Genomic DNA, 27,820 nt, shown 5'->3' with positions numbered 1-27,820 from the left:
TCAAATTTTATTATAAAAACTTAAAAATTATAATTATCTATATTGGAAGAAAAGCAATAATTTTGGTATGTAATTCTATTTAAATTATTTATAATTGATTGCTTGTATTGTGTCAAAGACCATAGTATTTGTTGATTTTTCATAACAAAAAAGAACACTCTTCTTTATTCTCGTTTTTCGTGTATGCAATTTGTAATAAATAGTATCTCTCTCTCTCTCTCTCTCTCTCTCTCTCTATCTCTCTCTCTCTCTCTCTCTCTCTCTCTCTCTCTCTCTCTCAATATTTGTCAATATATGCATCTGTCAAGTTAAAGTAATATATAAACACACACATGTTTTGATAGTCATCCTCATTCAAAATACCCTTCAACCATGGCTTCTAATATTTGTCTCTGTTTATGGTTTTCCTATATTACAAGTCTTCACGTGATTTTCACATTGGCTCACTCTGATAATTATATTATTCACATGAATTTATCAGATATGCCTAAAGCTTTCTCAAACCAACATAGTTGGTATGAATCCACTCTTGCTCAAGTTACTACTACCAACAATAATCTCAATAATTCTACCTCATCTAAGATCATTTATGCATACACCAACGTCATGAATGGTTTTAGTGCAAATCTATCACCTGAGGAGCACGAATCCCTCAAAACCTTCCCGGGTTTCATTTCTTCAATACCCGATTTACCCTTGAAGCTTGACACAACACACTCACCTCAATTTCTTGGCCTTAATCCTTACAAAGGGGCATGGCCAGCTTCTGATTTTGGTAAAGATATCATTGTTGGTGTAATAGACACCGGTGTTTGGCCAGAAAGTGAAAGTTTCAGAGATGATGGTATGACTAAAATACCCTCAAAATGGAAAGGCCAATTATGTCAATTTGAGAATTCCAACATCCAGTCAATCAATTCATCTTTGTGCAACAAGAAACTCATTGGAGCTAAGTTCTTCAACAAAGGCTTCCTGGCAAAACACTCCAACATTAGTACAACAATTTTGAACTCCACACGTGACACAAACGGTCACGGGACACATACTTCAACAACAGCAGCTGGAAGCAAAGTTGATGGTGCATCTTTCTTTGGCTATGCAAATGGAACAGCAAGAGGTATAGCTTCATCATCTAGAGTAGCCATATACAAGACTGCGTGGGGAAAAGATGGAGATGCACTTTCATCTGATATAATAGCTGCAATTGATACTGCAATATCTGACGGTGTTGACATTCTTTCAATATCACTTGGCTCTGACGATCTTCCTTTGTATAAAGATCCAGTTGCAATTGCAACATTTGCAGCTATGGAAAAAGGTGTTTTTGTGTCTACTTCTGCAGGTAATAAAGGACCCTCATTTAAATCTATTCATAATGGAACACCATGGGTGATAACTGTTGCTGCTGGTACTATGGATCGTGAATTTTTAGGGACTGTTACACTTGGTAATGGAGTCTCAATCACTGGTTTGTCTTTCTATCTAGGAAACTTCTCTGCTAACAATTTTCCAGTTGTTTTAATGGGTATGTGTGACAATGTTAAAGAATTAAACAAAGTGAAGAGAAAGATTGTGGTTTGTGAAGGCAATAATGAAACTCTTCATGAACAAATGTTTAATGTGTATAAAGCAAAAGTTGTCGGAGGTGTTTTTATATCAAATATCTTAGATATTAATGACGTGGACAATAGTTTCCCATCCATAATTATCAATCCAGTAAATGGAGAAATTGTGAAAGCTTACATCAAGAGTTATAACTCTAACTCTAGTTCAATAGCAAACATGTCTTTCAAGAAAACAGCTTTCGGTGTTAAATCAACACCTAGTGTGGATTTTTATAGTTCAAGGGGACCATCAAATAGTTGTCCATATGTGTTGAAACCTGACATCACTGCTCCTGGTACATCAATCTTAGCTGCATGGCCCACAAACGTTCCTGTGTCTGATTTTGGGACTCGTAAAGTCTTTAACAACTTCAATTTGATAGATGGAACATCTATGTCATGTCCTCATGTTGCAGGTGTAGCAGCGCTTTTAAAAGGGGCACACAGTGGTTGGAGTCCAGCATCTATTAGGTCGGCAATTATGACATCATCAGACATATTAGACAATACTAAGGAACATATCAAAGACATTGGAAAAGGTAACAGAGCAGCAACTCCTTTTGCATTGGGAGCTGGTCATATTAACCCAAATAGAGCACTTGATCCTGGTCTTGTTTATGATATCGGTGTACAAGATTTTATTAATCTTCTTTGTGCACTTAACTTCACACAAAAAAACATTGCTGCCATTACAAGATCTTCTTTCAATGATTGCTCTAAACCTTCCTTAGATCTTAACTACCCTTCTTTTATTGCTTTCTCCAATGCTCATAATTCTTCAAGGACAACAAATGAATTTCACAGAACAGTTACAAATGTTGGTGAGAAAAAGACAACATATTTTGCTAGCATTACTCCCATTAAAGGGTTTCATGTCACTGTTATTCCAAATAAGTTGGAGTTCAAGAAGAAGAACGAGAAGATAAGCTACAAGTTGAAGATTGAAGGCCCAATAATGACACAAAAGAATAAAGTAGCCTTCGGGTACCTCTCTTGGCAGAATGGGAAACATGTGGTTAGGAGCCCTATTGTTGTAACCAACATCAATTTCAATTTGTAGATCACTATATCAAACCAAAGATAATAAAATAGTACAATTTGAATAACAAACTAGTACTTCCTATAATTTAGTTCAACAATGATATTTATGATCATCATCACTTAAATCTACCATGTTTTATAGTTTTTTACATTTAAAGTTTCATAAAAATATTGGTAATAACACCTACAATAATTTAATTTATGCAATAACTTTTAATATCTACTTTGTTATGATTGAAGATGACAAGTCCAGTTAAGGGTGGATAATTTTTATCTCTATTTATAGTTAAAGTACAACACAAATAATTTTGCAAAATGTAAGAGAACTATATAAGTGATTATGAATACAACCTATGATATTTGAACATCAATATTAGTATATGATTGAATTTTCCTTGCTGGTAAATTATGTTTAAGGTATCAACCACTCAAATGATTATGATGGACTTGTATTTTCTTCTGATATTGGTTTTCAGTTCACAGTTATACCTTAGTGCACAGTGGACTATAATTATGAAAAATCCATCGTGATATTGGTTGTTGAATTAATGATTTATGTTATGTTGTTGTTGATTTGTGGTTGTCGATGATTGTTGTTGTTAATGTCATATTATGAATTGGGTATGAATTATGTTGAGTTGTTGTTGTTGATTGTGATGATTTTGAATGAATGTGAAGTTTGAATAATATAAGTTGCTTTTCCTGATTTTTTCTTATCTCTGTCCCGAATTTTGAAATAGAAACTGGTATTGATCGGTACAAAATTGGTCTTAGGTGTAAACACGAAAGTTGTAGGTATGGATGTTAATTTTCTAATGCCGTTGGTCTGATATCAAAATGATTTATAGAACTTGAGTTACGGTCAAATTACTGCATGTAGGTCACAATGAATTTTTATGGACTTTCTGCACAACTATTTCGAATTTGTAACGAAAACTGGTATTGATCGGTACAGAATTAGTCTTAGGTGTAAACACGAAAGTTGTAGGCATGGATGTTAACTTTCTAATGTCATTGGTCTGACGTCAAAACGATTTATAGAACTTGAGTTATGGTCAAATTACTGCACGTAGGTCACAATGAATATTTATGGACTTTTTGCACAACTTTTTCGATTTCGAAACAAAAACTGGTATTGATCGGTACAGAATTAGTCTTGGGTGTAAACATGAAAGTTTTAGATAATTTTGTTAGCTTTCCAGTGGCTTTGGTTTGACGTGAAAATGACTTTTAGTTTTTGAGTTATGATGAAAATACTCCGAGGAGGTCTTAGCAAAATTGCACGGTGACAGCATTCTCTGTTTCATTATTTTGCGTCTTTTTCACACGTCTCTGTTTTAAATTGGTCTTTGGTATAAACATGAAAGTTGTTGATAATTGTGATATCTTTCTAGTATCCTTGGTTTGACATGGAAATATGTTATGTATAATTTATTATGTTTTTACAAAATTGCATGATGAATTGTTGATGTTTGAATACGATGCTATATGATGAATTATTGATGTTTGAATATAATATTAACGATGATCTGTGAAGTTGTTATAAGATGGTTTAATGTTGTTACTGATGATATATATATAATCGTATATGCATTATGTGAATTATAAGTGATGTTTTGAGACGATGATTACATTTTGATATTGTTATATCTTGAGATTATTGATGTGCTGCCATGTTGCAGTTTAGTATTGATTAAAGCTGCATGTGTCGGTCTAAGATGTGAGATGTTGATCCAAATTATTGGAGTCATATAAGACGTTCATGTTGTCTAAGTTGTAAAATGTTGAGTCCATGCATACTCATTTAAAGACGAGGGATCATGCCCTAGGAGCTTTTGCTCAATAAAGACGAGGGTTCATGCCCTAGGAGTTTTTGCTCAATAGCGATGAGGGCTCATTCCCTAGGAGTATATTTATGCTCAAAAGCGACGAGGGCTTATGCCCTAGAATGGTACCACATGCATGAGTAAAATGATAAAGTTGCATAGTCGAGTTAAGTTGCATTGTCGAGTCAAGTTGTTAAGTTGATTTATGAAGTTGATATTGATGTTGATTATGAAGTTGATTATGACGATGATAATGATGCTACATGACCATTGTTATGATATGTTGATGATGTGTATGTTGTTAAATATAATTGTTGAATTATATGCTTAACATTATTGTTTGTGAATCTCACCCCTTCTGCTTGGAAATGTTGCTCTTCGTATGAGTAACTTGCAGGTGATCGAGAATAAGTAGCTGTTGATTGCTGTCGTGAGTGGCTATCTCTCACTGTGTCTTTAGGTGCTCTGATACGTAATGGGATGAGAACTTTTGTGGCTATTTTCTATTCCTTACGTACTGCTTATGATTTTACATGACTATGATTTAGTTTTTGGATTATTACGGGATGTTTTGATGAGGCCTTCGTGCTAAAACTAATTATGTTGTTGAATTAAAATCCGCTGCGAAGTTTTTGAATATTTATGTTGACCAATTAAAGAAGGATGAATTGTTATTTATTCTATTTATGATTTTTAAGAAGTGTAGCATTCCGTTTATGTTGAATGACTCTGATTTATATGTGAAATTTTTATGTTGGGAAAACGGGGTGTTACATCACACAATTTAATTGTGGTTGAGTGGGGTGTCCGGGGTTCGAACCCCGACCCTGCATATAATATGCAACATCCCTACCAACTGAGTTAAGCTCACGGGGATGAGGTCACAACTTTTATTTGATTGAAAATAAAGGTTTCAATAGACACTAATACCAATCTACAATTACAAGCTACTTACTAGGTTTCAATCAACAACAATTTAGTTCCTTTTTCTTAATCAATAAACAATACAATAACAAATGTGTGTATATCACTTTAATTTACATTACCTCTTATACATAACAAGATACTCAAAACTATGAAAAACCAAAATGTAAATACCACTTAAATTTGTTTCACTATTATCTTTTTCTTTTTCTCCATCTTCAAATTTGAAAGGCCAAATCAGAACCTAAACAATGATCAGTGAAGAACATTGCTTACAAGCCAAATTACACAGTAATCATAATATGGGACATTTCATCTTCTAAATTACAATAGTATCAAGTCTTAGCTTCTCCATACATTTATTGCTAAGAATTGAAAGAACTATAATGTCACTTTAACAACATCAAGAGAACAATTGTAGTAGTAATACTCGGCACATTTGAAGCATGAGATAGAGACTAAGACTTTGTTTGGTAATAGAGATGACAATTGGACCCCAAACCTAATGGATACTCGTAAAAAAATACCTATAATGGGCGGGTAAATATCCACATTGTTGGATATGGGTCCGGACTCGGGTAATTATCCACAAATTTGAGCGGGTATGAGAGTGGGTACGAGCACTTTAGTGCCTAGCCCGCCCCTCGCGCCGGACATTATATAGACTATAACTATAATTTTATGTAATGCTAAAATTAGTTAATTAATCTTAAGTCTTTGATATTTATTGTAATATGCATTTTTTTTTTTTATATTTTAGATGTTTTTAATTTGGATAAATAATACGTTGTGTAATATTTTATAGTTTATTTAAGAGATTTTGTATCATATTTTAATTATATCGTAATATTTTTTTTTGTTATTTATTGTCTTTTTGTTGTTAAAGTATGGGTAATGGGCGCGAGTACGGGCGCTTAGATGCCCATAAGGTATGTGGACGGACACCAAACTTGTTGATGATGAGAACCTAATATTGTCACCTTCTAAAAGAGATAATTTAGTAAGTTAATTTTGGTTCCAAGCGTTATTTTCGTAGGCGATTATATGACTTTTTTGTCATATTAAGAGTTCAAAATGTCCGATTGAAATGATCTTTAATGCATTGGAAAACTTAGAATATTTCCTAAATTTCTTATGTTAGACTCAATATCAAATTCGGCATGTTTATTCATGAAAGAAAAAAGGGCTACAGTGATGAAATTGCGCTTATATTCATCACTGTAGGAATTGGGTTCAAGCTTTCCCTAGCCCCTTCTCATCAATGGACTCCTGACGTATATGAAGGAGTGCGGTTCGTTCGAGAAATTCCGACCTCTCTATCTATTTCTGAGATGTTTGGATTTTTCAAAACTCTATGGACATGCAGAAGAGACATGCTATTCCCACTCGGACCAAGACATAACTTTACTTGTTAAAATAACAATTAAGGTGAAGCAGAGTCAGGAACAATGAATCCCGGTATGATAAACGGGTTCATTTTCCAAGTTTGTTATTACGGGTAGTTCCTACAAAGTATCATACTAATGACGTATCCAATACTTGAATTCTCAATGTAGATGCTACATAGTTGGTTCTCATCCTTCAGAGACTACGAATATAATAGGAGCATCCGTCAACAAAAGGATCACCCTAAGATGATCATCTCGTGACTATTGAGAACGAATCAAATCAGATGGTTCTATTTCTCCATTTTTTAGACCTAGGTTCCATAGGAGCAAGTCATAAAGATTGATAAAAATAGGTCATTCACAACCACTGATGAAGGATTCCTCGAAAAGTTCAGGATTAGGAATCCTTTTGAAAAGTAAAAATCGAATGGATTCGGTCTTATACATACGCGAGGAAGGAAATCATAAAAGAAAGAAGAACCAATCTTCTTCTTTCTTTTATCACTTAGGAGCCGTGCGAGATGAAAGTCTCATGCACGGTTTTGAATGAGAGAAAGAAGTGAGGAATCCTCTTTTCGACTCTGACTCTCCGACTCCAGTCGTTGCTTTTCTTTCTGTTACTTCGAAAGTAGCTGCTTCAGCTTCAGCCACTCGAATTTTCGATATTCCTTTTTATTTCTCATCAAACGAATGGCATCTTCTTCTAGAAATCCTAGCTATTCTTAGCATGCTATTAGGGAATCTTATTGCTATTACCCAAACAAGCATGAAACGTATGCTTGCTTATTCGTCCATAGGTCAAATTGGATATGTAATTATTGGAATAATTGTTGGAGACTCAAATGGTGGATATGCAAGCATGATAACTTATATGTTGTTCTATATCTCCATGAATCTAGGAACTTTTGCTTGCATTGTGTTATTTGGTCTACGTACTGGAACTGATAACATTCGAGATTATGCAGGATTATACACAAAAGATCCTTTTTTGGCTCTCTCTTTAGCCCTATGTCATACAACTTAATCGACGATAGAATAGGTGTTTTACTACTTGAAAGAAAAAAGAGATATAATTTTGATTTTTGTATATTTGAAAAAAAAAAGAAAGTAAAATGAGTAATATTGACATAAGCCATTTAACACCCAAATTAGAGTGCTCTATGGTGGATGATCTAAGTTTAGAATGACATAAATAAGATATATTTAATTAATATTTTTTTTAATTAAAGCTACACTAATAAAATTGAGATAAAAATAATCATTCTTATTTATTAATTTTGTTACGTCTGCAACAACTTAACCTAATTTTTTCCCGCTCATTTGCTTTATTAGGTTTGCAATTATTTAACCTAACAAATTCCATCTAAAAAAATGCATTGCACACCAATTTCATTCATATCATCTTGCCTTTTTTTTGAAGAAAATATTTTCTACCATATCAATGATCTTACGGGTTAAATATTATTTATTGATCTCTATTATAGTCGAAAAAACCCGTGCGACGCACGGGTCAAAAGTCTAGTAAGCTTTTAACTATAAGCTACTTGTCAAAAAAAAAAAAAAACTATAAGCTACTTAATTGATTTATCAAACATTTTATTTTTTTTGAGAGAAAACAGATTTTTTTGTTTTTTTTTTTTTTTAGGTTTTATAAGGGTCTTCGGTTCTCTCTATAAGCTACACCATAACTTTGGTTACTGGAGTGAAATCGGAAAATTTAGAAGAAAGAAGCGAGAGAAGAGAAATGAAGTTAGCTCCAATCACAGTGTTTATTTTCAGAGATTCTGAGGGTTTCGCCTCTGCTATCTCTCAAGCTCTTTCTTCTTCCTCTTTCACTCGCTTGTAACTTTCCTTCTTCTTATTCTTATTCTTATTCATTTTTTCCTCCTTAATTTCATTTTAATTTAATTTAATTTTGGTTTCAGAGAGGACTCGTTTGAACTTTCTTTGGAGGGTTATGGAATCAAGGATCACAAAGCTTCTGGGAACGTTCTTCACTATCTTGATAATCATCGAAGTTATAAGGTAATCTCCTCATTTATTTCCCATTGCTATTCTTCTCTTATGTTGTTATGTCATACTAGCAATTATATCAAGAAATTGGGATTAAAGAAACTCTCTTTTGAACCCACTTGTTTTGGCCCCGTGGTATTAGCTTGGGACCTAGGACTGTGCTCCTCCTCGAGCTCAAGTTCGATTCTCCCTGATGCCAATTTAGGTGGGCTAAGTTAGCTTCTTCAAAAAAAAAAAAAAATCAAACTCTCTCTTGTGTCCGTAAAGCTTAGCTCAACTGGCAATGTCGATATTGCTAGATAGTCCGGACACCTTTGCCGGATTTGATGGTGTTTGCCACTTCGGCTAGAGACAAAAAAAAAAAAAACCTAGTGTGTTTTTGTCCACTTTTCCCCAATCCCTACTTGTAAAAATGCAGGTCCCCTAATATGATCCTGATTTGACCTAGTTGGTTTATCATAATTCTTTCAAAAATAAGGTTAAAATAACTTATTTTTGATTATTTTAAAGTCCCCAAAATGAAACTACAGAAGAAGATTAAAATTAAATAGAGAAATGCTCCTCACAGAAGTGATGAAATGAGAAGACCAAGCACAAATGACATAACTATGGAACCCCTTTCTCGAGGAAGAAGAACCAACTTCTTCAATCAGCCAAGCCCAATGTTCCTTTTGCAATTTTCTTGTTACCCTTTTGGTTTCATGGCCCCCCTTTCTATATCCCGTGAAGACCCTATTTTTTCTCCTTGAAGCTGAGTTCCCACTTCGCATAATAGGTTGAGCATGTCCCTAGTAAGTTAGAGAACCATATCACCCTTCTATTGCTGTTAGTTGCAACCGCCCCTTCCACTTGCACCATTTCTTTTGCTCTCCTGCGGCCTCTGTGTCCTGACCTGGGCCCAGCAGATTTGCGGTTTATGCTTGACTGACATGGTTGATGCCTTTCTTCTGTTTGCTTTGGTTCCCTTATGAACAATATTAGATAGCTTGTATACATGCCACACCCTCTTTTTGTAAAGATGTTGAAACTGCTGTACAAACAGTGTGGCACCTTTGCAACCGAGAATACTTTTGTGATTTTAGGTTATTGCAGCGGGAGTTTTGGCAGCCGTGTGTCATTCGATCCACCCCTGGCTCAGGCTGTTTATTCCCTTTTTGGCATTGTCTCTGTTTCGATGCCATTGTGCACACCATAATTGTCACTATCCTCCAACAAAATACCCTTTTATGTGGTGCTCTCTACTGTTGCTCCTTCTTGATTCTCTAAAATTCTGAGTTCACCACGCTCTTGCTCCATTCCTTTTTCAGATTCGATTGCCTTGTAATCCTGCTTCTCATCTTCTTAATCTTGAAGGAAAGCCCATAAACCTGGTTGGAACTTCTTGATAAGTGCCTTATCAGAAGTTTTCCAGGTTGTCATCGGATGGTCTTGCTTTCATGAAGACCAACATATTCAAGCTTCTCCCCTCATAGAAACATAACGACCCACATTAGCTTCATCTCCTCTAGTACTCCTATTTTTCTCAAAATACTGATCAAGCTAGATCAGCCACTAATAGGCCTCCCTCTCGTCAAATGTTGGAATTGATTTTCTCGGATTGCTCCTTACTCTCAATTCTTCCAACCTTCTCACCCCTTCCAATTTTTTTACATTCTTCCGAATATTTTCTTCATCCATTCCAATTTTTTTACATACTAATATTTTCTTCATTCCTCATGACTGGTTCATTTCTTTAAGAATCAATTTAGTTGTCTCGTAGATTGATTGCTTTAAAAATATTATTGGCCTTTTAGAGAATAAACCAAACATAAAAGAGTCTTTTCTTGGTTTCTATTTAAATTCTTGTTTATTTGTCATTTTTAATGGCCCTTGAACGAAATGAGATACTTTCTTTTCAGGAAGCTTTCATTCTTCCATCCAGGCATGCATCTGATTCTGTTAGGGTATGTTTGGATGGAGGGTTTTGGAGGGGAGGCGGGAGGCCTTACTTTTCTCTTTTAAAGTACAGACACTATAAGATGTTTCTTAAAATCAATTAAGTTTGATTGAAGTATTATATGATCATTTAAGGTGTTCTTCTTTGAATTGTTTTAAAATATAATAAAAAGGGCAACCCGGTGCACTGAAGCTCCCGCATATGCAGGGTCCGGGAAGGGGTCCCACCATTTGGTGTATTGTACGCAGCCTTACCCTGTTTTTACACAAGAGGCTGTTTCCAGGACTTGAACCCGTGACCTTACAGTCACAGGACTTGGAGGGGAGGCGGGAGGCCTTACTTTCCAAGAGGCTGTTTTAAAATATAATATCAAATATATTTTAAAATATAGACTTAGCGCTCCAAAGCCCTCCCTTCAAAACCCTCCTAAAAACCCCTCCCAAACAAACCCTTAAACCCTGATTCTGTGAAGAGCTTGTATTACATTTTTATTTCCAAATTTTTATTTTCTAATGTCTGAAGTGATTAATTACTCTTTCAGAGAGCCATAACTCCTCACTATTACTTATTAGCATGTATTGATCATTGCTACTAATTATGGATTATGGTCTTCCTAAAGTGCTTTATGGACAACGGTTAAAGAACCAAATATATAAAGTTTTATTGAGAATCATAGCATTCAATGCATTCATAATTTTAAAAGCTAAAATTTTCAATATGAACTCTTAGGACCCTGGTGACACTATCATATCAATATTAATTCCTATGATTTTAAAAGAAATTCATGGTTAAACCGAAGTCTCTATTGTTTTCCTAGAAAATTAGTATCCTTGTGTCTTAATTTTCCTTCTAGATATACATCTGATTTTGTTAACTCTTCATATCCAGGTGTCAATCGTGATTATGCAGCATTATGAGCCGCCAGTACTAGCATGTGCTCTTAATGAGGTCCTCAATAAAATTGTTGGAGGCGATCCATCCTCGACGCCTACACTTTTGGTACCTTTTTTGGTGGAATCATCCAAAGTTAAAGGGAACAGTAAATCCCTAAGATCAGATGAAAGCAGGGCATTAACTTATGGCATACAGATTGGTCAAATTACAGAAACAATGCAGACCTTACTCAAGAAAACCCAGGAACCACCATCTTCTCTGCGGATTCAGCAGGAAAATTTTGCATGTTTTCTTCACTTTGTTCGTGTAATGAAGTTACCAACCTTTTTTCTAATCGGACAAACTAGCCAATATTTGGACAATAAATCTCCCACACAGCATGAGGTATTCATTTTCGTTACCACTTCTGTAGCACATATATAATTAGATTTCCAGAAAAAGAATGACCATTATTTACTTTGCTATCTAAAAAGCTTCCATTAAAATAAACTGGGGTATTGTTATGTGTTGATTTTACTATTTCCACTGTTCAACCATTAGGCACCAACCTGAGCCCTCGATGAAAATTATAATTACTCATGTTTATTATAGAAAAAAGGGAAACCGTGTAAAATAGCTAGTTTTTTCTGTAATGCTTGTTAGTTGTAGCTGTTAGTTGTAGCTGTTAGTTTTATGTTAAGTCCTTTGATGTATAAAAAGGACTTTCTCTCCTTGGAAAGGACATGGAAATTATTTTATGAAAGTTGTGAACTAGAGTATGATATAGTTAAGGGGAGAATAGATCCTTTGTGTACCAATTTTCTTTGCTATCATTAAACTTAAGGGCAAATGTCCTGATAGAACTTTCTTTTTGAACAAGCATGTCCTGATAGAACTATTGGGCCTAATGCTTATGAGAGGCCCAAACGTAAGGTGTGGAGAGTGTATGTACGAAAGGGTGAGAAAGAGAGGAATTAGTTAGTTGGTGACATGGCTGGGAATGTCCCTGGAATCTAGGGAATTCTGTTAGCAGAGAGGGATGTAGTGAGAAGGGTAGTGTAGAATGATTATGCAATTTATTTGTTACAATCAATGTAGTCAGGATCGAGATCCTGCATAGGATCGGTCGGCCGGTGAAAGAAAGTAAACACGAGGAATGTAACACGGTTCGTAAGTAGGATCGGTAGGTTGTTGATAGAGTTGAGAGAAATAGATAGAGAAAATATAGGGAAAACAGAGGAACCAAGCATAAAAACAGAGATAATAGAGGAAAAACAGAGGAACCAAGCAACAAAACAGAGAAAAACAGAGGAAACAGAGGGAAAACGGCAAAAAAACAGAGGAAAAAGAGGAAAAATGGCAAAAACAGAGGAAACAGAGCAGAACCGAACCAGAGTAAAGTAGAAGCAAGGACAAGGTGCTGTGGCACGTAAGATTGTTTGATCCTACGAGCTGGGACTCGATCTTGGCTACATTTACAATTGAGATAGGAGAATTCTTTCTCTAGCAGGAGCATTGCTCTGGATTCCTCTTACTGTTGTAACTACTCTTTTTTCATCAAATGCCATCAATAAACACTGTCTCTTTTATCTATTTTTCTGTTTGATTATCTAATTTCTGAGATATTATCATATCTCCATTTCCCAAATCATTGAAGGTTAGGATTTGTGGGATCCTAACAGCAACACCCTCGAAAAAAAGGCGAAAAGATTTATTTTCTTGAAAAATTGGCTTCCATTTTGTTATGCTATAAAATGGGTGTAAATTGCATAGCTAATTTTTTGTGGTTTCTGCTAGGCAATTTGTGAAATAGGTGAGATTTTGGCTAGCAGTACAGGTCTGCAGTTTTCTGAAGACAGAGTGATATGGAATCCAAAAAAGGCATCAAAGGAGATCAAGGAGCCATGGCGCGATTTGTATGGTTGAATCACAGGTCCCTTACATGCAAAAAAGGAACAAGTCTTTTCATGGGTCTGATTCTAGAACGCAATCTTTCTAACTGTTTTCCTTTTGACATGTTTATAAGAACTATTTTTCTCATTTTCTTTGTACCTCTGAAGAATCTTAGTCTCGCTCTTGTATTGCGTGCAGCAGTGAACTGAATGCCGGCATGCATGTAACTGCAAGTTCTCTTTGTTCATGTGGCATTTTTTTGTATTTACTTTTCAAAGGTTTGATTGAATAGGTTTGGATCGATTAAGACCTTCATCTCATACTGCACTGCTTTGTTACATTTACAACATGCCAAGGGAGATATAGATCTGAGGCAGAAGTTTTTCTAATTTTCTGTTTGTTTCTGTAATGGTAACACTTCAGTAATGAGAGTTTGTACTTTTTAGGTCCCACAATTTTGGTAATGTGAAGAAAATAAACATTCCACAAATTTTTAATGTAAAAATTAATTATAGAATCATAAGCTACCATTTTTAGCTACGAGTAGAAACAATTATGGAGGCAAAGTCAATTCTACTCTAGAGAAACTAAACATGTCAAAATCATTTTTACTGTTCTAGAATCAATTTTGGTTGTTCTAAAAGTGGAATCAAACATACACCAGACCTATATGATATTGCAGATCTTATATCAGCTTTAGAATATGAAGGGTGAATCTTAATATGGATTAAGGGAGCTTTATTTTTCTTTTTGACAAAACAAACAAGATTTTATTATATTACACAGTTGAGTGAGAAATTCTTATTTCAGCCCCACACATTTTAATAAAATTTTAAAACTATTTTTTACACAATTAAATAATTTTAAATGTACAATAATATTTTAAAATAAATAAATAAATATCAATGACTACAAAATTTGGATTTATATGTAACTGTGTGCTGGATCATTAATATATTATCACAATAATCAACGGTTGGAATAGTCCTTTGGAAAAAAAACGGTTGGAATACTGAAATTTTTTTTTTTTTTTTTTTGAGCAATGAAATTTATTTTGAAAATAGATTATTAAATGGCGTAACTCATCTAAAAAATACTATAGTGCCAACATATTCTCTCTAAATTTTCTAAGGGTGTGTTTGGACTGAGGGTTTAGGAGGGGAAGGGAGGGGAGGGTTTGTTTTTCTTTTTTAAATTAGGGACTATACAAGATTTTTCTCTAAAATAAATTAAGTGTGATTGAAGTATTATATGATCGTTTATCATGTTAATATGTTAACTCTTTAAAAAACATTTCACAGTGTCCGTAATTTAAAAATGAAATATAAACCCTCCCCTCCCTTCCCCTCCTAAACCCTCCATCCAAACACACCCTAAGTGAAAGTATTTCCTCCCTTCTCCTTTTATGCTAACGTAGTATGTATGAGTGTGTTTGTGTAGTGGTGTTAGCCTGTGTGGGTTACCCAACTCAACGAAGGTATGCAACTAAAACCAAAATTAACGTGTAATTGAAGATGCTATATTTATGTCACGATCGAACTCTAAATTACCGATACTTCCTTTTAGAAATTGAAGGGGTTAATACAAAAAAAAAAAATACTTGCACTTTATTTTGGTGGTCGGAATTTAAACCCAGACCCTGCATAGAGAAATGTTTAGTAGTACGGATAAATACAATACGGAAATCCACGAATTTGTTTACAGACCGCTTGTTTTAACTGCAATCACCTCCTGTATTCCAATAAGTGCAAGTTTTATATTATTATTTTTTATTAAAAATTTATTATTAACTAACCAGTCTGAATTGTGGAAAGTAGAACTTATATTAATTTTATTATTATTTAAAAAACAATGCAGTTGTGTGTATTCGTCAAATCCCGTATGCAAGTGTCCGTACCATTTAGCAATGCTCCCCTGCATATATTATGCATTGTCGTCAAATCCCGTATGCAAGCGTCCGTACCATTTAGCAAGCGCTGCCAATCATCACGTGCCATGGAAAAAAACCTCTTGTTTTCGGCACGCTTTCACCACAGTGTTCACTTTTGAAATGTGGCGGTGGCAGCGATGATGATTGGAAGGTGATAACTGACATATCAACTGGCGACATATGTCTTTTCAAAGGGCGGCCTTGTGTGGTCGACGAAACTGGTAGAGCAGTTACTGTTGAACCGGACTTGACTGTCCGGTTAGTGGCTGAACCTTTGGTTGGTGGTGGCCAGGAGCACGCGACATTCTTAGTGGAGAACGAGGGTGATCTGTTGTTAGTTGATGTTTATCAGTGTTTCCAATTTGGTCCCCCAAGGGTTGATTTGTTTTAGTGGAATTTGGATTGCCAGACAAGTGTTCTAATGGATTCTTCAACTCTCCTATCTAAAGAAAGTTGTGGTTATTCAGGTTTTATTATGTTATGTTATTTTGATTTGATGTTGACCACTTGCATTGTTATAGTCATGTAAAGCTGAAACTTAATTGGTCAGTAACACATATATCTCAACTTAGTTAACTTTAGGTTGATCCTGGTTATGTTATTTTGTTGTTGACCACCTGCATTGCTATGGTGCTGTAAAGTTGAAACTCAATTCATCAGTTGGACTTATGTCTCAATTAAGTTTAAGCCATGATTTGAGGTTGATCATGGCTTATGATTTTACAAGTTCTAATATTCTACCAAATGGCTTAGAACTGTTGACTTGCTCAATGGATATTGACTGAAATCCATCTCCTTATTCAGTGATTTTCAGTTGCCACTGTACATGTTTGATATATTGAAGAGTTATAATTTCTAATTGATTATTCTCACTCCTTATTTTCTTGACTTTTCTCAATGAATCTTCTAATATTTTCTTCTCTACTTTCTAATGTAAAACAAAGCTCACTTTCTTTAACCTGTCCATTAGTTCTTTTAGCTGACTTTTCATTCATTATGTTATTGCTTATTGTTGTTGTTGTTGTTGGAGTAAACTCTAGGGGCCCCTCTATTACAGACCATACTTGAAGAGATTTGGAGGCGAACCCATTAGATAAAATCCACATGGCCAACTAATTATTCTTTAGGGTTAAATATGTTTTTGGTCCCTATAAAATTGCGACCTTCTAAGTTTAGTCCTTACATAATTTTAATAGCTTTTTTAATCCCCACAAAAAAAAATTTACGTATAGTTTTAGTCCCTGCTAAAATAAATTTTGTTTAATTATCCTTAAACTCTTAAATTTTTTAACGATTCTTTTTATACAAGTTTAAAACACTATGAAAGGTTCATTTACTAAAATCTATAATTTTTTAACATGAAATAAATTAAATATGAATTTTTTAAAACGACAAAAGCTTAAGATATAAGTAACAAAAATATGGATGTAGAAATCAAATTTTTGCGATATTTTTTTCGGAGGACCTTTTAATAACGTTCTTAACACGCCTGTAAAAAATTGTTGAAAAACTTAAGATTTTAAGCATAAATTAAACAAATTTGGATTGAGTAAGGACTAATATTGAGTGCAGAAATGTTTTGTAGGGATTAAAAAAGCTATTAAAATTAAGTAAGGACTAAACTTACAAGGTCGCAATTTTGTAGGGACCAAAAACATAATTAACCTATTTTTTATGAGGGCACGTTGTTGACAACGATTAACTAACAAAATTTAACTATCATATTATATTTGAAAAGTTAAAGATATATAATACGGTGGAACGACACCACCAATATTGTAATGCATATAAACGAAAGAATAAATTATAGGCTTAATTACACCACAGGTCCTTTAAGTTTGACGTTTGTAACATATAGGTCCTTTAAGTTTGTTTTATAACAGATAGGTCCTTTAAGTTTGACGTTTGTAACATACAGGTCCTTTAAGTTTGTTTTGTAACAGATAGGTCCTTTAACTTTGTAACAGTGTGCAACTAAGTCATTCTGTTAACTCACCGTAAAAAAAACGCTGACGTGGCTGTGAAGTCTGTCAATTTCGTCTCCTTTACCCTTACATTTCCCCAATTCTCAAACCCTGACTCCATTTTTATTCATACCAAAGCTTGAATTCGTCAAATCAATGGCTTCCAAGTGTAATACCAGCATTATTGCAGGGGAAGAACGCAGGATAGATGATAACAATTTCTTATATAGAGAGTTGAGTATATTTATCATCGGTTTCATCATCTCAGTTATTGCCTTTGCAATGTACTTGGTAATCTTGGACAAGAACTTATAAAGTCCAACAATTAGATTTCGTGTGGTAGAACTGTTGTCTTCTTTCCTTCGGTTATCTTCTCCTGATTCTTCAAAAAAAACTGGGTGTAGTAAAGGAGATGAAATTGACAGACTTCACAGTCACGTCAGCGTTTTTTTTACGGTGAGTTAACAGAAGGACTTAGTTGCACACTGTTACAGAGTTAAAGGACCTATCTGTTACAAAACAAACTTAAAGGACCTATATGTTACAAACATCAAACTTAAAGGACCTATCTGTTACAAAACAAACTTAAAGGACCTATATGTTACAAACGTCAAACTTAAAGGACCTGTGGTGTAATTAAGCCTAAATTATATTACCCTATGTTTGGTTTGGCGTTGGCACATGTTTTCTCACTTCCCAATGCAAACAATGTGTGAAAATTAGGAAGCTAAACACACGGTGGGTGGGGGTTCCCCCATGATTGCAAGCAGACCTATTAATTTAGGTGCAAGTTTTTAGCAAAGATACATTTTAACCATTTAGCGAAAAAAGTATTTCTGGTTATCCTTCTTGTTTGTTAGCTGTCAAGTCTTGTTAGTTACCTCTCAGAAACATTAATATGGCCAAATCATATTGCTGGTGTAGTTGTTAGGAATCTTAATAGCCATAAAAACATTCTGTGGCTGTGGCTCCTTGCAGCAACGGGTTGCTATAGGATCAGTGGTGACTGATGTAACTTGTCTCCTTGGTCATATATTGTGACACCATGTAATACCCTTGAAGAAACCTCTATAACCTGTATATTGTGACAGCAATTGCGGTTGTGGACTGCAATTTAGAACTATGTTAGGGATTAATGAAACCCTCTTTTTGTCTGGTTACAACATAGAAAATATTGTAGTAGTAGTTCTAAACTTCCAAATTACTTAATGTTGGTGATTCATATTGAAAAAAATGCATGGTAAAGAGGTCCTTGAGAAGTTTTTTCAGTTATTCTTATGGCCATTGAAAATTAGTATCTTTTAGAAAAGACTGATGTAGATCGAAGACCAAGAAAAACACAAGCCCTTCTGTAGATATTGTCGCATTTCAATCAGGAGGAATACAAAAGAGACTGTTTACCACCCTCCTTTTGCCTTCTCCCCAACTATAAAAGGGTAAGGTTCCAAATTTGATCTGATAGGACCTAGTTGGTGTTTTCCTAATCCTTTGAAAAATATGATTGATATTCTATAATTCATTGTATTTGTTTAGTTTGATTTCATCAAATTGAAGCACAAGGAAACATTTTTATTCTAGTTTTTCTTTGTTCGTAATGGGGAATTTAGTAATGTTCATGAAGCAAATGCAACCTAATCATAATGAATAACATGTATATGTGTTATACACTACTGCATCCGGTGTTATCAAATAGCGGTGCCATATGGGATAAGCAACAGAGCAGGAGGATAAGGAATCCTCCTAACAGTAAAAAGAAATAAGAGGAAATTGTAAATCCATTGTTGCATCTATTTCACATGAATAACATTTTCTTGGTTTGGTAATTGGAATCATCATTTGCTTATGGGAATGTGGGATTGTATATTTGAAGCTGGTAGAAATGAACTGATGTTTATTTCTTGTTCCTTTGTTATGATTCATTAATCATAATTTTGATTCTGTTCTATATTTTTAACATACAAGTGGGCCATTCTGTTCTTGACAGAACCAAACCTTGGAATAACAATATTCATGTACAAAGTATATGGATATGAGTATTTCATCTATTACAATAGAGATGACAATCTAACATACTATATAAATATTTTCTACTATGTTCGTATACAAGTACTTAACACAATTTTGAAGTAATTGTGCTTCTGAAGACAATCCATTCATGTAATTCTTTTCACACAACCTGTAACTCCCTCTCTCAGTTTTTCCATTCTAGCAGAGACTTATAACTTATATCGCCCCTGTGGATTTGTGGTTCTATGCTTGACCAGCGTGGTTGCTTCATCTTTTCATAAAAATGTTGAAATTGTGATGCAAGCAACGTAGCCTTGTCCACAACCAAGAATGCTCCTAACATTTTGGGTGGTTACAACGGGTGTTTTGGCAGCTGTGTGTCGTCCGATGCACTCAAGAACCGCACCCCCCTCCTGATGCGGTTTCTTCTCCTTTTCGCATTGTATATGTTTTGATGCCATAACGCACACCTTAGTTGTCTCTATCCTCCAAAGAAATACCCTTTTCTGCGGTGTGTTCTACTGTTGCTGCATCTTGGTTCTCCAAATTCTGAGTTGCCCGCACTCTTGCTCCATTCCTTTTTCAGATTTGATTGCCTTACATGTGCCTGATTTCTAATTTTGAATCTCATCTGTGTCTCTGTAATCTTGCTTCTCATCTTCTGAATCTTTAGTTACATTCCCCCTCTTTTTTCTTTCACCCAAACACATGTGTTATCCTTCTCCTCTCCTGCTTCAACTAGCAGCAATGCCCTCATTTTTTACATACATTTGAATATTTTCTTCATTCTTTATGATTGGTTCATTTCTTAAAATGTCAATTTATAGTTGTCTCATAGATTAATTTGCTTTCATAAAATATTAACTTTTTAGAAAATAAACCAAACATCGTGTTTTTCTTGCTTTGCTCTTTAAGTTATTACTCATTTGTCATCTTTTACGGGCATTGAACAAATGAGCTTTTGTTGGCTTTGGGACAGCATTCTTAAGTTTTTAACCATCATCTATTACTTATTAAACATGATAGCTAACATGATGGTCGATCAATGTTTAGTCGCTTTTGTTATTTGCCATCCAAGTAACTTGTAGTAATCAACATGAATACATGATAATCCTCCAGCTAAAATGATAAATTTACTACTATACTCCATTAAAGCTCATAAAATCCTATCTTAGTCGATTTCTAGGCCTAACCTAAGTATTCGTTATTGTTGTTTTTGGATTTCCAAACTGTTGTATTTGGATTTCCATATTCTATTATCTACTGATTTCCATATTCTATTATCTACCGAAGTTGTTACTAGGTTGAGTCACGACCAGGTCGCTCTCTTTAAGACGTTTCGTGGCACTACCCAAAATTGTGCAAGGTAGACTATCAACCACGCCGCCTCCAGGATAAAACAAGCCCAGCTACAACTGTTCGATTAACTACTGCACTGTAGAAAATCGTTCGAGAATTACACCGTCAAATATGGTACTAAGACCACTCTTTAATACTGAAACCACTTTAATATGGTATTATTACCATTCTATTATGGTGCTAAGACCACTCAAATATGGTGTTTCCACCATTCTAACCTTTAAGTTCTCCAAACTAACAATATGGTACTATGACCACTCAAATATGGTGTTACCACCATTTCTCCTCAAATAGAAAAATATTGTTATAATATTTATATACCGTTAAGATCATTCTTAATTCCGACGGGACATTGTTTATTCCAAATAGGGACTATGATCTTAAAAGTACTCTTTATTCCGAAGGGACATATATTATCGAAGGGACTATGAACTTAAGACCATTCTTAATTCCGAAGGGACATTAAACCGAAAAGGGACTATGGTCTTAAGAACACTCTTAATTCCGAAGGGACAGAAAGGAGTAGAAAAAGGAGAATGACTTGTTAAACAAGTCGAAGGAGGGAGAAGAGATGAAAGACTCGTCAACACAAGTCAAAATAGGGAGAAGAGAGAAAGAGTTCCCGACAACTCAATGAAACTCTTTGGTGTGTGGAATGCACTGTGTGAGCTCTCTATTTATAGAGAAAATTCACAACTAATAAGTGAGAAACTTTGAGAACAAGTAATATGAGAAACTTTTGGAACAAGTAACATATTACTTTGCGATTAAGTAATTCACATATTAGATCTAGTACAAAAATATCTTAATTGAGTACTAAAATATATTAAATTTAGTACAAAAATATATTATATTATGTACCAAAATATTTTAGCAAAACTTGGGGACTAAGAAAGCACTTTCTAATAATGATTAAATTACTTATTTAATTTATCATTTCCAAATAATAAAATATATATCAATATATATTTTTTCTCTAGTGCTTATGTACCCCCATTAATTAAAGGTACACACCCACTATATAAACACTACTAATGTGTGTGTTCCATCCGGTGTGGGACTTCCATTTTTTTCAATTCACACAACACTAGTTCTACCCAACATGGAAATTTGTGTTTAGTCTTTTTTACTCAATTTCCACACATGTTCCAACAATCCCCCACTTGAATTTAAAAAATGGTTTCAGAAATAACGTCAAAAACGTCTCCATAAGATTTGCTAGTAAACAAAGGTGTCGCCTACAACTTGAACCTTTGCATAGCGAGTAAAATTCTGATTAACAAGAGTTGCTTACAGCATTGAACTCTATCTCAGACATAGAACCCACACACAAACCTTTTCATAAGGTGTATTCTAAAAGCCCGTGCGTTTATGGCCTTGCACGTGTATCCCGGTTTAACGAACGCTCTAGGTATTCTGCCCCGAATCCCATAGGAACCGGCCCTTAGTGTAACACCCCATTTTTATTCTATTACTTTTAATAGATGTATGTATATTTTTATATGACTTTATCTGTTAAATATATGATTTTATGTGAAATATGTGTTTTGAGTGACTTTATGTGATATATGGTGTGATGCTATTTTATTATATGATTTATGGAGTTGAGTTTTATTTAAATGAATATGGCTTTATTATTTGTGGAAATAATAGGAGAAATAGAAATAGGTAGAATTATTATTTATTGTGGTTAATGGGAATTAAGTAAATAATTGTGAGAGTTTAGTGGGAGTTAAATGAAAAGAAAGAAGTTATATTTTTGGGAGTAAAAGAAAGAGAAGCAGAGAGAAACAGTTTCACGTACAAACAATAGAAAAACTGGTTTTTGGAGAGAAAGAGGAGAAGAACCAAGAGAAAGCTAGGAGAAGAGCTAGGAAGAGAGAATCCAACCGTTTTTGCTGTAAAATTTGCTGAGATAAGGTAAGGGTGGGATTCCTTTCAATAATCATGGTATATAATTTGAAAATTGATGAATTTGTTGTTCTTGGTTTTTAGGGTTTGAGAAGTTATGTTAGATGTTGAATTATGATGAAACTTGTTATTGAATTGAATGTTTCTATGTTGTTTTGGTTGCTAGGTTGTATATGGAACCTGTAAACATTGTTCTAATTCATTTTGGGTGATTAGGGGATCAAAAATTGGGTTTTGGAGTGAAAACTGGTCTGTTCTCGTAAAATCTGTCCATGTCCCATCGTAGTACGATGCTGGGAAATCGTACTACGATTTTTCCAGCAGCAAAAACAAATTTTTCAGTATATCCCATCGTAGTACGATGCATTCCATCGTAGTACGATGTAACAGTGACAACATTCCCCTGTTTCGTGTTCTTGCGTCTTTTTCACCCGTTTTTGTTTTGAATTAGCTTTCGGTGTAAACATGAAAGTTGTAGATAATTAAGTTAGCTTTCTAATGGCCTTGGTTTGGAGTGGAAAAGATTTGTAGATTTTGAGTTATGATAAAAATAGTCAAAGTGGGTCTTTAGAAAACTTTAAGAAAACTTAGCAAAACTAATCCCAAGTTAGTCTAAAAACTTATGGTTGGTTTCCCAACTTCAAACTTAAGCGTCAGGGATTTAGTTGAGGTGTTTTATGGGTATTTGGCTTATGTCCTATTGATCAAAACTTAATTGCTTTTGGGGGATGTTTTAGACTTTGAGATGAATGTAATTGATTTATAAATATATGCTATGTTGTTGATTCCCGTTGTTGACGTTGTTGTAACGTCTAATGTCAAAGTTGGGGAGTGTGTCATAATTGTTGTAGGCACATATGTTGTTGTTGTAGTCGTTGTTGAAGTTGTATGTTGATATACACAAGTCGAGTCCATATGCATACTCATGTTCTGTTGGGGGCTTATGCCCTGGAATGTTTATCATTCAAATTGTTGGGGGCTTATGCCCTGGAATGTTATCATTCACCTGTTGGGGGCTTATGCCCTGGGATGCTTTAACCATCCAAATCGTTGGGGGCTTATGCCCTGGAATGCTTAGCATTCAACGCGCGTAGATTGGTACCACCTACATGATGCATTAGTTGTTGTTGTCGTTGTAGCATTGTCGAGTTGTTGTCGTTGTAGCATTGTCGAGTTGTTGTCGTTGTCGCATTGTCGAGTTGTCGGTGTCGTTGTGGATAACGTTGTTGTTGTTGTTGTTGCTGTACCTTGTTGCTGAAAATAATTATGTCGTTGCTTATGTGTTTATTTAAATACATTATTAATGATGCCTGTTGTGATATGCTTTGTTGTTTTCATTAATTTGATGAATTATATATTATTATTATTGGATAAGTTTCTCACCCCTTCTGCGTATATGTTGCCTCGACCGTGGGTAATGTGCAGGTACTGATGACTTGTAGGTTTGGTCGGCTCAAGTGTCTAGGGCTCTGATACATACTAGAATGGGGAAATCGTTGCGAATGTCTTCTCATTTCTTTTATGTATCACATATTTTGGAAAAGACTTGCTATTAGAGTTTATCGTTGTTGAAAATAAAGTTGAATTATGTTGGGGCCTTTGTGCCAAGATTTTCATTGATGTTGAATTTTGGTTGAAATTATATTTTTAAAGAATTATTCCGCTGCAGTTTATTAAGATTCTTTATGTTGGTCTTAAATAAATAGATATTTTCTATTTATGAATTTTTGAATAGTAGTGTGACACTCCGTTGTGTGATTACTCTGATTATAATAATTAATATTACATTGTTGGGAGAACGGGGTGTTACAATTGGTATCAGAGCAGGTCGGTCCGTCCGGCCAATTAGTAGAGTCGTGTCGAGCCATGTAGAGTTGTTTGACAATTTATATTGTCTTAGTTGTGCTGATTTTTGTTGTTATGTAGAGCTGAGACCTGGAGGCTACGAATATTATCTGTTACAAGAGAAATAGAATGGCTGGAAGGAACGATACTGCGATGGCTGCTGCGTTGGAAGCTGTAGCCCAAGCTATAGGACAACAACAGAATGTTGGTGCTGGTGTTAATGCTGATGTAAGAATGTTGGAGGCCTTTCTGAGGAATCATCCTCCTACTTTCAAAGGAAGGTACGACCCTGATGGAGCACAGACATGACTCAAAGAGGTTGAAAGAGTTTTCAGGGTTATGCAATGTACTGATGACCAGAAGGTGCATTTTGGTACGCACATGCTAGCTGAGGAAGCTGATGACTGGTGGGTGAGTCTCTTACCTGAATTAGAGCAAGGTGATGCGGTTGTGACTTGGGCTGTGTTTAGGAGGGAGTTCTTAAACAGATATTTCCCTGAGGATGTTCGCGGAAGGAAAGAGATTGAGTTCCTTGAGCTGAAGCAAGGAAACATGTTGGTGACAGAGTATGCAGCGAAGTTTGTGGAGCTGGCTCAGTTCTATCCACACTATACTGGAGATAATGCTGAGTTTTCCAAGTGCATAAAGTTTGAGAATGGTTTGTGTGCTGATATTAAGCGAGCCATTGGTTACCAGCAGATCCGTGACTTTTCTGCTTTGGTGAGCAGATGCAGAATCTATGAAGATGATACCAAAGCTCACTACAAGGTGATGAGTGACCGTAGGGGTAAGGGACAGCAGAGTCGTCCGAAGCCTTACAGTGCCCCTGCTGACAAGGGAAAACAGAGGATGCCTGAGGAAAGGAGACCCAAAGGGAGAAATGTTCAGGCTGAGATAGTTTGTTACAAGTGTGGTGAGAAAGGCCACAAGAGTAATGCATGTACTCAACAGGATGAGAAGAAGTGTTACCGTTGTGGCAAGAAAGGGCATACGATGGCTGAGTGCAAGCGTGGTGACATGGTTTGCTTCAATTGTGATGAAGAGGGTCATCTTAGTTCTCAGTGTAAGAATCCTAAGAAGACTCGGACTAGTGGAAAGGTGTTTGCATTGGCCGGTACACAAACGGCTAATGAAGATCGACTTATCAGAGGTACTTGTTTCTTTAATGGTACTCCTTTAATTGCTATTATTGATACTGGTGCTACACATTGTTTCATTGTTGTTGATTGTGCAAATAAGTTGGGTTTAGTTATGTCAAGTATGCCTGTGGAAATGGTTGTTGAAACTCCAGCTAAGGGTTCAGTAACCACTTCTTTTGTTTGTCAGAGTTGTCCTATATCCATGTATGATAGGGATTTTGAAGTTGATCTTGTATGTTTGCCGTTGACGGGTATGGATGTGATTCTTGGTATGAACTGGTTAGAATACAACCACGTGCATATTAATTGTTTTAGAAAGACGGTGTACTTTTCTTCTGCTGAAGAAGAGAGTGGAGCAGAATTTTTATCTACCAAGCAGCTGAAGCGATTAGAGCATGATGGAAACTTAATGTTTTCCTTGATGGCGTATTTGTCTGTAGAGAGTCAGTCGATAATTGATAGATTGCCCGTTGTGAATGAATTTCCTGAAGTTTTTCCTGATGAGATTCCAGATGTACCACCAGAGAGGGAGGTTGAATTTTCGATCGATCTGGTGCCGGGTACGAAGCCTGTGTCGATGGCTCCTTACCGTATGTCAGCAGTTGAGTTAGAAGAGTTGAAGAAACAGTTAGAAGACTTACTTGATAAGAAGTTTGTAAGACCAAGTGTGTCACCTTGGGGAGCACCTGTGTTGCTAGTTAAGAAGAAGGATGGTAGCATGAGATTGTGCATAGATTACCGTCAGCTGAATAAAGTGACGATAAAGAATAGGTATCCACTTCCGAGAATTGACGACTTGATGGATCAATTAGTGGGTGCGCGCGTGTTTAGTAAAATTGATTTGAGGTCAGGTTACCATCAGATTAAGGTGAAGGATGAAGATATGCAGAAGACGGCCTTTAGGACACGGTATGGACACTATGAATATAAAGTGATGCCTTTCGGTGTTACTAATGCGCCGGGTGTGTTCATGGAGTATATGAACAGAATTTTTCATGCTTTTCTGGATAAGTTTGTTGTTGTATTTATTGATGATATTTTGATTTATTCTAAGAATGAAGAAGAGCATGCAGAACATTTGAAGATTGTCTTACAGGTGCTGAAAGAAAAGAAGTTGTATGCAAAACTGTCAAAGTGCGAGTTTTGGTTAAGTGAAGTAAGTTTCCTTGGCCATATTATTTCTGGTAGTGGTATTGCTGTAGACCCGTCGAAGGTTGAAACGGTATCACAGTGGGAGACTCCTCAGTCAGTTACGGAGATTAGAAGTTTTCTTGGTTTGGCTGGTTATTACAGAAGATTTATCGAAGGATTTTCGAAGTTGGCACTTCCATTGACTCAGTTGACCTGTAAAGGTAAAGCTTTTGTGTGGGATGCTCAGTGTGAGAATAACTTCAATGAGTTGAAGCGAAGATTGACGACGGCTCCAATTTTGGTTTTGCCAGAGCCAGATAAACCTTTTGTGGTATATTGTGATGCGTCTAAGTTGGGCTTAGGTGGTGTGCTTATGCAAGATGGCAAGGTAGTAGCTTATGCTTCGAGACAATTGAGAATACATGAGAAGAATTATCCTACACATGATTTAGAGTTGGCTGCTGTGGTTTTTGTGTTAAAAATTTGGAGGCATTATTTGTACGGTTCCAGATTTGAAGTGTTTAGTGATCATAAGAGTCTGAAATATCTATTTGATCAAAAAGAGTTGAACATGAGGCAGAGAAGGTGGCTAGAGTTGTTGAAAGATTATGATTTTGGCTTAAATTACCATCCGGGTAAAGCTAATGTGGTTGCAGATGCCTTGAGTAGGAAAACGTTGCACATGTCGGCTATGATGGTGAAAGAATTTGAATTGCTGGAGCAGTTTAGAGACTTAAGTCTTGTTTGTGAATTGGCACCTCAGAGTGTGCAGTTGGGTATGTTGAAAATTAATAATGATTTCTTGAAGAGTATCAAAGAAGCCCAGGAGGTTGATGTGAAATTTGTAGACTTGATGGGTGCTAGTAATCAGAATGCAGATGGTGATTTTCAGGTTGATGATCAAGGAGTGTTGAGATTCCGAGGTAGGATTTGTATTCCTGATAATAATGAATTGAAAAAGTTAATTTTAGAAGAAAGTCACAGAAGCAACTTGAGTATCCATCCGGGAGCTACAAAGATGTACCACGACTTGAAG

General features: G+C 35.4%; 1 protein-coding gene and 2 pseudogenes across 4 annotated transcripts; all 3 read left to right on the top strand.

Moving 5' to 3' along the window:
* Positions 1-237: 237 nt before the first annotated feature.
* On the top strand, positions 238-2,786 carry LOC146946535 (subtilisin-like protease SBT3 pseudogene; annotated as a pseudogene).
* A 5,676-nt stretch (positions 2,787-8,462) lies between these two features.
* LOC146946534 (period circadian protein) lies at positions 8,463-13,953 on the top strand. 4 transcript variants are annotated; one of them, XM_085744563.1, is made up of 5 exons: positions 8,463-8,625; positions 8,709-8,808; positions 11,621-12,010; positions 13,403-13,576; positions 13,791-13,953. In XM_085744563.1, exons 1-4 carry the CDS (start codon positions 8,528-8,530, stop codon positions 13,529-13,531), a joined length of 717 nt encoding a protein of 238 aa, XP_085600689.1. In that variant the 5' UTR covers positions 8,463-8,527; the 3' UTR covers positions 13,532-13,576; positions 13,791-13,953. The 4 variants fall into 4 exon arrangements, with proteins under 4 accessions (XP_085600689.1, XP_085600688.1, XP_085600687.1 ...); XM_085744562.1 differs by having other exon boundaries at positions 13,700-13,953; XM_085744561.1 differs by having other exon boundaries at positions 13,697-13,953.
* A 963-nt stretch (positions 13,954-14,916) lies between these two features.
* LOC146946533 (uncharacterized) lies at positions 14,917-26,855 on the top strand (annotated as a pseudogene).
* The last annotated feature ends 965 nt before the right edge of the window (positions 26,856-27,820 follow it).

The sequence above is a fragment of the Medicago sativa genome, chromosome 2 (genome assembly GCF_051527215.1).
Source record: "Medicago sativa cultivar Bolivia chromosome 2, Bolivia_mono, whole genome shotgun sequence".
NCBI lineage: Eukaryota > Viridiplantae > Streptophyta > Magnoliopsida > Fabales > Fabaceae > Medicago > Medicago sativa.
Note: the sequence above shows the minus strand (reverse complement) of the source record. Positions and strands in the feature narration are given on the sequence as shown.